The 13,312-nt window shown below is 43.1% G+C and overlaps 1 protein-coding gene across 5 annotated transcripts in view; it reads left to right on the forward strand.

Annotated features, from left to right (window-relative positions):
• The window catches only part of tsc22d2 (TSC22 domain family 2), a 38,166-nt gene that overhangs the window by 22,042 nt on the left and 2,812 nt on the right, over positions 1–13,312 (forward strand). For all 5 annotated transcript variants that reach the window (XM_085774559.1, XM_085774561.1, XM_085774558.1 and 2 more), the window contains one exon: positions 12,621–12,672. In XM_085774559.1, the coding sequence (XP_085630685.1) occupies positions 12,621–12,672 (52 nt within the window). The remainder of the gene's footprint in view (positions 1–12,620; positions 12,673–13,312) is intronic.

Below are 13,312 nucleotides of genomic sequence, written 5' to 3' on the forward strand. Positions count from 1 at the left end.
ATCCTAAAGCCAAAGAAATTGATGACAGACAGAGTTAGAGCTGTATTAGTGAATGCATTTCCTAGGCTGTTAAAGCACATTGCCCTAAATCAAATCAGCTCAAAATGCCAATGCATTGTCTCTTCCCTTCCAACAGTCATCACCACAGGGAAAATCCAAGAAGTGCTGAAACCATTGGGTGATTTATAAACGATCAACAGAAAATGAAGAAGTAGCGCTCCTGATCAACCAGGCTCCTGTCGTTCTCAAACCAGAAAAGCAAAACAATTTGCAGTTTTAATCTTAACAATGTGAGATTTTTCTGCTTTTTTTTTATCGTATATTATTTTCTGATCATAAATATCTTCAGGTTTGACTTGAATGGATCAAGCAAGTTACAGAATTGTATTTCTATAGCAACAGTAAGCCGGTAATTGTAATTGTCGTTAGTTGCGGCCCTTGAGGGTTGAACTGAATCATTTCCAGGTCTAAAAAAATTGTCAATATAGATTGTTAATTGTTAGAAAGCATGTGAGTGCCTGTTGAGGAGCATAATCGCCGTCGGAGGATCGGTGCCATTTGTTTTTTAACTTGGATATAATTATGGTTTGTATTAGTCACAACAACCATCAGTCAACAACTTTTTGTTCCCATGCCCTGTCCCATGAAGCCTGTTTGAATTCTTGATTCTTTGCCATGGACATGTAATTGGCTGTCACCAAACACTGACTTGCAAACTGTGGGGTTTAAGCGGCAGCGTTTCTGCATGCAGTCCCTTGATGTTGAACCGGAGGTCGGCACCAGTGGTTGAAATTATATGTCATTGTCTGAGAAAAGACCTCCAAGGCAGCAGTTCCTAGTTTGGGTCCTGTAGCCCCGTTTCCACTGAGGACGTTCCTGGTGAAATTTAGGAGACGGGAACTTTATAGGAACGTCCTCTCACTCGGCCCTCTAGTCTAGGCCGCTGAGTCTCCACTGCAGAGAGCAACCGGTGTAGGACCCACCGGACTCTTGAGGCGACGTTAAAGGGATAGTAGCATTTTTTTTAAAGTGGGGTTGTATGATCTACAAATAGCCCCTAAGTACTTTAATTGCAGTAGAAGACTCTCTGCACTCCTCCCGTTAGCAACGCCAGCCCATAGCCCTGCCCAGAGATTTACAACATACAGTGTTGTGAATGGACCCAAAGAAACGGCCTATTTTCACGGCCCACAAGAGGTTTTAACAGGAGGAGTGTAGAGAGTCTTCTACTGCAATTAAAGTACTTAGGGGCTATTTGTAGATCATACAACCCCACTTTTAAAAAATGCTACTATCCCTTTAACATCGTGCAACAGTTGCGACTGTCCCGTAATCGCCGTGTGGCAGTTTTTCTTTCATTCTTATGCTTTCTGTTGGCCCGCTCTGCGTATCCACAATCGCCACCAAGTAAACCTCAAGCCCCACCCAGGAGTTTTTCAGGGCTGCTCGAAGTACCTACAGTACCCCCGAGGTAGGGACTCGTAAAGCCCCCGTAAAAGTTCCACAAGTCCTTCAGGGGCGGTTCCTGCTACGGAGACACATGCCAACGGCCCCGGCCCCGTAACCGTGACCCCAAAGTTCCTGCAGTGGAAACGGGGGCTAATGACATAGAGATCCTTTAGAAAGTCTCATGGCATCTGCATGAAAATTAAAGTCAATTTCATTGTGATTTTTTGGCTAATTTGCCAGAATTGAGCACAATGGGGCAGTGTGTGTGATGCGTGTTCTCACCCAGCTGTTTTTTGCCAAACAAATTATAACAAATATCTTTTCAGCCCGTTAATGTTCTGGTCTTTGATCTTTGATGTGTTGGATGATTATATTTTACATTTGGCAGTGCCTGTGATGAAAAATTTGCAAAAACAACGCTCTAAGGCAAATGCTGATGATGCGTGTTGAATTTATTACCTTTTCGCTGTGGTTCATATCAAGACACGCAGTATAGTTTATATGTTCCTTTCATACTTTTGTTTCACGTGTGTGACAAGGGCATTAGTCACACGAAGCATTTGATTTGCGAAACATAAATTAAGTCACTAAGTGACATGGGAATATCCACCTGATTGATTTCCACTCCCATGACTCCTACCAGCCATTGGCAAGCGAACAAAGACTATAGTAGCCTAGTGTAATTAGAAAGATGTAACTGTCATGAATATGTGTGTGTAATCTGGTGCGGAGAGAATCGGATTCACCGACGTCCATACGACCAACGTCCAGTCGTTTGCTCCAGACCTGGTATGCAGGTCCAGATGAGAGGGAAGTTTACGTAAAACAACAGTAGCAGTTGAGCAAAGTGTGTGTCGCTGCGGCTGGCAAAAGATTCAACGCTTTTGTTTGTTCTCCAGCCAGCTCATGTTTGCCTCTGGGCTCCGTAACTCACAGTGCAGCTTTATTCAAAACTTTTTTCAACTAACCACAGGTGAACCTGAGGGAGCCGCCTCATTCCGCCTCCCTTTGTCCTGTGCCAGCTCTCCAGCAAGGCAGGGCTTGTTGGTTGTGAAAGAAAGGGGGTATTGCTCACAAACAGTCCGAGGGCATAAAGGAGCATTCCTGAAAATGATTGCTTTGAGAAAAATGTAAAACCTCAGTGTGACAGCAAATCCACACAGCACTTTTGCAGAAACAGCTGTGTGGTATTTTTGCGCAAGTCTCTACTGTGGTGTTCAAAACGGGTTCGCCTGTTCATCCTCACATCTGCCATATCCCCGCGGGCTCAGATAAAAATCCAAAAGATTTAACGATACTGTTCAATAATGTATAATGAGTTTCAAAACCAGAATTTGCATATTATCATTGACTGTCGACAAGATTGTTCTTGAGAGATTCAAGTTTGTGAATGATTTTTTTTTTTTTTAAATGCTGAAATGAAATTTGTGCAAATCAATAACAACATTGAGGCGACACATAGGCTGAGAAAAAGAAACATTTTGTGAACATCTGAGTATGTGTTTAAAGCAGAAAGTGTTTGATGTTGGCAGGTAAAGCAGTGTCAAAATTAGCACCTGTTGTGTAAGATCAAGTTAGTGTTAGTTATTATAGTGTTGTATGTGTAACTTCAGTGTTACACAGAGCATGGCGATAATTCCTACTTGTGATTGTTGTTGTGTATGTTTTTGTGCTCATATATTCACGGAAGCTTTTCCTTCTTTGTGTGATCACACAAATTTTATTTTGACATACCCAATTATTTCCTGCAACGCTTCACATTCACATCCTGCCACAGGTTTGCCAGGCCGACTATTAACAACCATGGGTTATGAAATAATCTCTATCCATCATTTCACAAGCTCAAGATCTTGACCGTCATTTGATCCCATACAGACCTAGTATTTAGAAATCTGGTTAACCACAGGAGATTAATTTATTTTAGACTTAACTAAATTACAACTTACACTTTGCATTTGTAAACATGTCAGAAAAGCAATCTGTTGATCTGCTGAATGGGTTCATTGTTAAGCTGTGATTGGTCCCAAGTAAAGCAGCAGCAGCAGCAGCCCCTTTTATTGCCCTCCATCCACAGTGATCAACTTTATGATTACAGACAATAAAGAAAAGACAGATTTATATTCAGACTGAGCACACTTGATCAGTGGCCCCACGCTCACGCTCAGCCATGGAGGGTTATTTGCTCCAGACCAGGTAGAAGTTTATGACACAGGGACAAACATTTCATTATGAGGAAAGTTAAACGTGAGAAAGCTGCAGTTTAACTCTTGATATGCTGAAACAAAAACACCTATAGCAGTGATTGCGTCAGTTGCTGAGTTATGAGCAATCTGCCTTTAGCGTCCCCCAATGACATTATGTATCTTGTAGGAACTATTCCGAGCTTTTTCAGTATCTGTTCAAACTTGGAATTTTGCCAATGACCCCTTTCATTTTCCCTCATTCTGACATAACTGTAGTCATCCTGCCTCCCTGCAAATTCTACGATTCTGAGAAGACCTTGCCCAACTCCAAGTCATTCAAAGAAGCACACACAACACATCATTTTGAACGGATTACTCAGCATTTGTACAGCAGGTAGCCCCTCCAGCCACATCACTAATTGCAGATCTAAATGAACATGAAATGACTTGACAGGCCAAGCTAAAAGCTAAAAGATCCTTTTTTAAAACGCAGTGTGGGACTAATTGTTGCAAATCATAATCATGAAAGGCTTTTAAACCACTTAAACCACTTTAAAAGACGTCACTGTACGGTGGTAACATTTTCATCCTGTCAGCTTTGTATCTTTGGAAACGTCGCTGTGCTGACATTTGACCTCTTTTCATTTTTGTAGAAAAAAGTTTGCTGAGCACACATGCAGCCTTTTTAACATCGTATCGCATCGCACCCTGTTAAAGGTATTCACACCTAGGGGACATCTGATATTACCACAGGCTAATATAGCCTGCGCTTATGTAAGGTATGTTCACCATTAAACATCTCAATGGGAACAGCAGACGGTCGCCGATATAGTAGATGATGATGATGGCCAGTGCAGCCCCAATTACCACACACAACCTAACACATGACTGGGTTAGAGATTAAAGAGAATGATTATTATTATGATTGATTAATCAGAGGATTGTTTTCGCAATCAATCAATGTCGGAGTTCAAAACATACTGTCTTTTATGTAAGAAACTGACTCTTTGAACTAAAATTTCCCACTTGATCATACTCAACTCATGACCTGTCCTGTGGTTTCATAATGAATTCAAAAATACTTCACAGTGTTTCCCACATATTGATTTATTTTTGACGGCACACCAAAACATCAGCTTTGACCTACATTGATTTTCCTTTTTTTTTTTTTTTTTTACTATTTTAAATGGATAACATCTCATTTCATTGCGGGGCTGTGGCACAGTGCATTGATTCACTCGGACCCTCCTTGCACTGCTCCCTCTCCCTCTCCCTCTCTCTCTCTGTCTCATTCACAAACACACGGACACAGACCCGTCTGTCACAGTCAGTCTGGCTGGAAACAGCATTGCATTAGGTCTTTGTAAACAGAATTGATGTCCGTGTTTATGTGCATGTAGAGCAGCCGGGGTTAGGAAGGGCCGATCGCGATCAAGTGGTCACTCACTCACTCACAGTGCATATCAGGTCGCATACTACAGCCAGGCGTGAACTGCCGTGCTTAGAGCTGTCTAATCAGGGTTGCGACGAGATGCATATTAATGCCAGGTCTGAACTTCCCCTAAGTCCTTGATCCTGTGATAAATGCCCTGCTGAATACAGAGGCTCGTTAACGGTGAGGTGCCAGGATTTTCCCATTAAAGCCTCAGGAGTAGCACTATTACTTTTAACACATTCCAGCGAGGTCCTAATCCACACTGAGCCAAACAAGTGGCGAAGACCCAAATCATTCGGGGGGGAGGCGAAGGAAAAAGTAGTGAAATATGATATCGAGGCACATGGTTGCGTGCCGAAGATCTGGTTTTAGTTGAACGATTATTTAAGGCCGGAGGACCCCCTGCCCTGGATCTCCCCCCCTCCCCTTTGTTTGCATATGGAGTTTGATGGTCGCATTACACTGTTGCTCTTTATCACTTCTCCAGGAGCAAGACGGCTCTGCAGCCATTAACAAACATCCCCGCTGGTAGTTATTTTAGCCCCTAGACAGGCTATAATAACAAGGTCCTCCATAACCCGTTAAAATTAAGAGTCAGTCCTTGAGTGTATTAAGCCCTCGAGGGCCGAGATTCCTGTCCGTGCTCCCTGTTGTCCGGTTCATCCACCGAGACATCTGCCAGAGGTGAGCATGTCTTAATGGAGGACGGGCTGGTGGTCTTTGAGCATGTCACGTAGGGACATATGCCGAACAAGGCGATGTTTGTGCACAAGTCTAGGGATTATGTAACAGGCGAGGGTGCGAGTGGGACAGTTCCTTTGAGCTGTTTACTAGGAAGCTTCGGTGGCAGCGGACACACCTACTCATGACTCTGATTTAGTGCTGGAAAAATAAAACTTCCATCCATCAGACAAGAGGTCCCAGAGGTCTGTTTTATGTTGTTTAGTCTCTATTGTGTCCTCCCCTTATGTAGACGACGCGTCCCGACAATACAGCATCCGAAAAAATCCTCCATGTTCAGAGGCGCATATTAACATACTTCCAGCATCCTGCGATTGTCGTTACTGTTTGAAACTCCTCAGTGCAGTGCAGCACGGAGGCAGCTGGTTGAGATACTTTTCTCTGTGACGACTGTAGTTCAAAAATCAAATGTATTTCGGGCGTTTTTGGGTTATGCAACTTGTTTCTCACATTCAGGTTATTTGTCTGGTTTGTGACAAGCACGTCGATGGCATTCACACATCGCTCGGTGCACAGTGTCACTTTACCTCGACTGCTTGGCAGTAAAAAACTTCACATGGAAGAAGTAAACAGCAAAGATGTTCATTTTTGAATAATCTGTTTGTTCTTGAATAATAGTAATAAACAAAAAAAAAAGTTTTCCTGTGGTTTGACTTGAGGAAATTGCCTCACATGGTTTAGAAAATGCATTCTTTTTCATATTGCTCAAGAAATGTTTGGTTTATTAATTGATTAACAAATCAGTATTCATTGTTGAGATGATCAAACCAGCTCAACAATTTAAATAATTTCAACCATCTTTCAAGTGCAAATGCCAAACATTTTCTGGTTACAGTGTTTCTCTCATGTGAAGATGTGACACTTCTCTTTGTTATGTATGGTGGTAATAGGTGAAAAGATAAGCTCATTTATCTGGAAAGTTATTGCCAGTTGTTTACAGCCCTGGAAATGTTCTTAAGGGGACAAATCTGAAGAAATGAAAAATAGTGACAGTCTTGACTGAGAAATATTCTGAAAGTAATTGATCCCCATCAAAAACATTTTTATTTACAGTGCAGGTTTCCATGGAAAACTGGATGCGACCGCTGCCCTGATCTAATTTGTCTAACGAGATAGGTAAACATGAGAGGCTCACAGGTCGCCTGTTGAGAAGGCTCTCTGAGGGCAAAATACTGCTCTCTTTGTTTTCAGAGAGGGTGATCATTAGTGGAGCAGAGCGTTTGAGGGGCCGGTTTGGTTGGTTCTGGGGTCAAGCAGCAGCTGTTTTTTTTTTTTTTTTTTTTAATGTTTTCAGTGACTTAAATAGAGAAGCCACTCTCGGTTCTCTGCACACACGTTACATTTCCAGGTTGACTTGTAGCACTTGGCTACAAGTCAACAAGTTTCAGTTTCACTACAACTGTCAGGATCATGATGACTGTGATGCTTCAGTGGTCCCTGCCTCCTCAAAATGGAAGCTTCTTTGCCGATTTGTGCCATCACGAATGAGCCGATTGTGATCAATAATAAAGAGAAGACTTAAGTCGTCTCTGAAGTGTTGTAGCTCAAGTTCCTCGGAGCCTCTGCTGACCCCCTCTGATGCAGCAGCTGAACTGCATCTTGAAAGACAAAAAAACTGGATGAGACCCGAGTGAAAGGGGGGAGGCCTCTACATCTGAAAGAGGGCAACGGTGAGTCGTCGGTGAGCTCACTCCCTCTGTTGTTACAGCCCCCACCCTCCAGCTATTGTTTTGAAATACACTCACAGAGAAGGGAGGGGCGGGGGGTTTATCACTGAGGTCTGATTTACTCAGCTGCCTCCCCCCACGGCGAGTGTTTGTATGCTTTGGGACGGGGACGTGTGCCGGTGCATCTGTGCCCCGATGGAGTGGATTTCGGACGCTCATGTGACAAACTCAAGAGACATGGAGGAGATGCACACTTTGCTCCTGCACGTGTCTCTTGTGATATATCAGTTTGCACTCAAATGCATATTTCTTCTCTCATCATCATGACTATAACTTGTGGCGTGCGAGCAAAGGCAGGAGGCTCAAACGGGAAACGAACCGATGGCGAAGGCCGGGGCCGTTAGCTGGTATCAAATCAAACAACTTGTGACTGTTTTGATAACAGATCCTCACCGAGGAGCTCGACTGTGCGTCGTCCCAGCGTGATGGTGGCTCTGACACAGATGTCTGGGTTTGGAGGCGCTGGCCTCGGGGCCGGAGGTGGAATGCGCTGCCATGTGGTCCTGCAGACTTTGTTAGGGAAGGAGGGGAGGGAAGGAGGGAGGGAGGCTGGGACGGCGAGTGCATGTGTGCACTTCTACAGTCTGCGGGGAAGGCCCATGTTGAGGTTACAACAGCGAGCGGTCCTTATATAAACCGCCACATGTCCTTCTCAGTGGATAAAATGTACAATTTGCTTTGTTTTGCTTGGACACCGAATGGCAACAAATTAGTTTAGGCCTCATTCTGCCTCCCTAACATATGTAAACCTGTTTTCATTCCTGAAGAACAGATCCTTCAGGTCACTTGCAGATCTAATTTGTTCCAACCGACCTGTGTGTGTGTGTTATTTTTATTATTTTTATTGATGAAAACATACTCCAGCCTCAGCCCATGGACATTCTCTTCTGTCTTTGTCCCAGATGTGTAACTGCTCAGTTCAAAGGGAGGAATGTTGTCTCCTCCTCGCGTTGTTTATCAGTCCTCGGATCACAAGTCGGAGTGAGACACTCATTGTGGAATGCAAACTAATTTACCCTGCTGTCATCTGTCATGCTGTACATCATCTCCGAAACTTACAGTTGAATATTTTTAGCTCGCTCAGTAATTCGACAAAGAATTCGGATGAGCAGGAAAATGAGCCGGCATTTTAAAAACGATTTCCTCTGCTCACATGTAGCTGTTGTTCTTATCTTCGCCTCAGGGGAAAAAAGTCAGCGAAAGGACCGTAGAAATGTGGAGCACTGCATTTCCAGTGTGATCACTTTGCAACGCACATGGATCCCCCCCCTGTAGATTCAGTGTGACATGCCACTGTGCTTCACTGTGCCGACTCTATAGTCTCAATGTCAATGAGGCCAATAAAAACAGCATTTTCATTTCCCTAGTTTACGACATCTTTCTTGGCTTTTTTTTATTTTTTTATTTCTGATTGCACGCATGTTGCTGCTTGAATAAATTTCCTCAACATTTCAGATGTAGAATAATCACACGAAAAGGGAACTGAATGACTAACATCCGCACGAACATGACATGATAAAGCCGGTTGTAGCGATGAACTTTGGCACAGTTAAATTGTTTAATCGTTTGGAAAAACACAACTTAGTTTATCGTCGGTGCCAGCTGCTGTTATTAAATACTCCTACTACACTATTATCCCTCTTCGAAAGCAGAACAGCACAAAAGAAGTTATTAAAAGTCGATATAGCTTGGTTTATCATCATTGCCAGCTGCTGTTATTATATACTACACTGCTATCCCTCTTTGAAAGCAGAACAGCATAAAATAAGTTGTTAAAAGTCCATACATTTAAAACATATCCCCCTGCCAACTAAAGAGTTAAACATTTGTACCAACAGGACAGATCAGAGCCATCTTCTCCGTCTGTGTGAGTACACGTGAACACTGCCTCCTTTTTCTTTTAATTAAGGCTTAATCTTTGAATAAGTTGTACTGTGCCTCTGGGGTGGCAGCCGTCCTGGCAGACAGTGGCAGCGAATAATGTAACTGATTCACGAGTCCTTCCTCTCAGGAGTAAATCAAGTGGAGAGGGGGAGGGAGGAGGAGGGAGGGAGGGAGGCTATAAGCCCCGCCTCTTTGTTTTCTCACCATGTGACCCGAGCGGGGCTTTAATACTCACTCGGCACCCAGTCAAACAAGAGGCATTCGTGTTTGAACACACAGTCGGAGTAGTAGTAGTATATCGGACTAGTGGAAAAAAAAAAGTTTTTGCAGAGAGTTTGGAAGAGTTTTGAAGAGACGCGAACATGCGCTGCAGAATGAGCTACAGTCTCCCATGCTCCCCGGGAACCTCACCCACCTACTCGGGCCGGTTGATGGCGTACAGAGCGAGATGCGGCAGGTAAATACAGCGCTTTTATTGTCGCGTCACTCCATCTCCATGTGGTTTATGTGTGTGTGTCTGATACAATCAGGGGGGATGTTGCCTTTCCTATGGTAGTACGCGGATCTGGTTTCACCGTTGCTCTATTTTCCTGCCTCTTCTATAGCCTACTTTTCATGCATTATTATTATTATTAAAGCCTACTTCTTATGATCATCATCATTATTATTATTATAGGCTACTGAGCAGAAAACTGTGATTTGTCTGGACGGTTCCGACCCGTGTGTTTCGCTTTATGGACTTTACAACACTCAGGAGTGTTTGATGCCACAGTTATGGGAAATACAGTTTACATCCAGTCTGATAAATGACCATTTGCTCTCGCTGGGCGCTCCCGCATGTTTTAACTGTCAGCTGTTTGCAATACAGTCCCTGGTTGTGACACACCAGCATGTTTTTTGTTGTTGTTTTATTTTATTCCTATTAAATGTGGCATCTGTTTAGTGTGTGTTTGTAGTGCGACCCCTCACCTCCCCGCCCCCCTTCTCCAGGCTGTCCATACGTGCGCTCCAGTAGGGATGTAAACACTGCATGGACTCCTGGAGCGCACCGTGAAGCTGCTCTGGTGTTTATGTTTGGTATAGAATATTTTAAAATAATCTACGTCGACTGTATATGGTTACAGAAGTTAGTTTTTTTATGTAGGCTATATATTTTTTACCTTTCCCATAGGCTACAGTTTTCCAAATTCAAGTTTCATCACATTTACGCATAAGACATGTAATTTCAGGGCAGAATAGACTCAAGTACGTGAATGTATAAACTAACATTTACGCAAAAGAAACATAATTTCAGTATTGAAAAGACTCAAATCTGTGAATATATTTATATAATAATACATAATTCTTACTAATATACTCAAGGTCCTTTTTAAAAGTAGGAAAAGTCGCTTTATCTCTGATTAAAAGTTATTTTTCTCACTTTATCTATTTGACATTTGATGTTAAACTCCTTCCAAACTTTATTAGTGTGTCTGCACATTCTGTTCCCTCTCGTGCGTCAGATCCACGACAGAGCACCTTCTAGCGGCGCGAGGACGCCTCGCTCCTCTCTTTTTTTTCTCTCTCTCCTCCATTCACATCCGAGCAGGGCGGTGATTGTGCAAGAGAGCGTTTTCTGGAGAATAACGTTATCTGTGGACACGGATAAAGATTCTGTATAGTGTGTCATTTATATAGGCTATAGGCCTACATATATATAAAAACAATCATTTCCGCGACGTAAAACCCGGAGAAACTCGGACTCGTGGATCTTGTCGCGTGGTTGAGTAAGTGCACGGTCTTTTGTTTATAAACTGGGGTGCGTTCAGTTCTTTCGCTCGGTCGGAGCTGGGGGGGAGGGGTTGGAAAATAAGATGTTGCGCTGCTGCTGGCCCCTTTAAGTGGCTTTTGATAGCAGTTTGAACAAAGAAGCGAACTGGATGCTTCGTGTGTTTGAGCACGATGCGATAAAACCCCCGTGTCTGTCTCTCCACGGAGTCTAGAGATAGAAACAATGGCATGCAGCTGATAACGTAAACTGATCCCAGGCGGCGACATCAGCCGCACCCGGTCCTCTGCTCCTCCTCGGAGCTGCACGCCTTGTCTGTGTGATCTGCTCCCTGCGCTGTATCCATGCAGAGATGATGTGGCTCAGATGCTGGTGTTTCTAATTGTCCTCTGGAGCTTTTGTCATATAAAATCTGTTGTATTGCCTTTTTTTCCAGCATTTAAGTGTAAAAAAATCAATTCATACAGGTATTACACAGTGTTGCTTTCATGGCCTATTTAAGCCCATGTGGTCAGACTCTGATTCATGGGTGACACAGTCTTCGCTGTGTCCCAACTGATGTGTAAACACCTGTTTTTTTCTGATGGGTGTGAGCTGCTTCTGAATAGGAACTCTCACTCTTTGATTTTTATTGTTTAGTTTAATGGCACGGTCCCTCTTTAAGTTAATCACAAAGATCCCTCAATATAAAAACAAAAAAGCAATTTAAATGGACATCTCCCACTTCTAGGACAGGTGAGACTTTGTTAGCGACAAGAAGCGACTCTTTCAAGAGTTCAGGGTTTATCCATTTATTCAGTGTGTGGTGAATGTGGTGGCTGAATGCTTACTGTATTTCAATATGTTGGAATTAGGGGTTGTTGTTATTGTGACTGACTAATGCAGAGGTGTATGGAAAGTCCACTGTGTTGTAAGAGGGGAATGAGAAAGACCTGCGCTGAAAGGTGATGTCATTTTAATCGTGATTAATTGATGATTTGTGAACACATCGGGAGCTGACCGGCTACACAAAGGAGTTATTAGCCAGAGAGATTATTTCACCTCTTGTCTCACTCTAATGCTTTTTCATGCAAATCACTAGTTTGGTTGTTAGTGTTGGTTTTGAAAGCATTCATCACTTTCTCTCAAGAGCACTAAAAATCAAATTTGTTTTTCCGATTTTTGCCGCCTGTGTGTTTGCTTTGAAAAGTGAATCAGTTCATTTCATTCTCGAAATACGTAGAAAGAAAATGTCAGAGAAAAACCCAGTGGGTGTGTGTTTATTTTCCTGCTTACATCACTGCCAGTACCAGTGACCTCTGTCAGGTCGTGTTTGTCACTAACTTGGCAGTGAATGACTGTGAAATAACTGTTATCAATCGAAAACACGTGGTAGACATCATGAGATCTGTATCTTGTGGTAACTCTCGCTCTCTCTCTCTCTCTCCCCACAGTGCTTCCGGTGCCAGCGTCGTCGCCATCGACAACAAGATCGAGCAGGCAATGGTGAGTTTCCCACAGATATGAAAATTACATTAAAGGGACAGTAGCATTTTTTTTAAAGTGGGGTTGTATGATCTCCAAATAGCCTCTAAGTACTTTAATTGCAGTAGAAGACTCTCTGCACTCCTCCCGTTAGCAACGCCAGCCCATAATAGCCCTGCCCAGAGATGTACAACATACATTGTTGTGAATGGACCCAAAGAAACGGCCTATTTTCGCGGCCTAAAAGAGGTTTTACCTGAAAAAGAAATACACAGTTCCATTGTTCGCTATAATATAATTTTTTCCAGCCCCTCAAAGTGCAGGAAAAACACAGTTTTTATTTGGAGCTAACCAACTGCTGATCGGCGGGCGCTAACCCTGGGCGGAGGGATACGTGAGTTGGTTAGGTCCAAATAAAAACTGCGTTTTTCCTGCACTTTGAAGGGCTGGAAAAAATTATATTATAGCGAACAATGGAACTGGGTTTTTTTTTTCACATTAAACCTCTTTAAGGCCGTGAAAATAGGCCGTTTCTTTGGGTCCATTCACAACAATGTATGTTGTAAATCTCTGGGCAGGGCTATTATGGGCTGGCGTTGCTAACGGGAGGAGTGCAGAGTCTTCTACTGCAATTAAAGTACTTAGGGGCTATTTGTAGATC

Source organism: Trachurus japonicus, chromosome 4 (assembly GCF_045865225.1).
Source record: "Trachurus japonicus isolate A0001 chromosome 4, Traja_1.0".
NCBI classification, from domain to species: domain Eukaryota; kingdom Metazoa; phylum Chordata; class Actinopteri; order Carangiformes; family Carangidae; genus Trachurus; species Trachurus japonicus.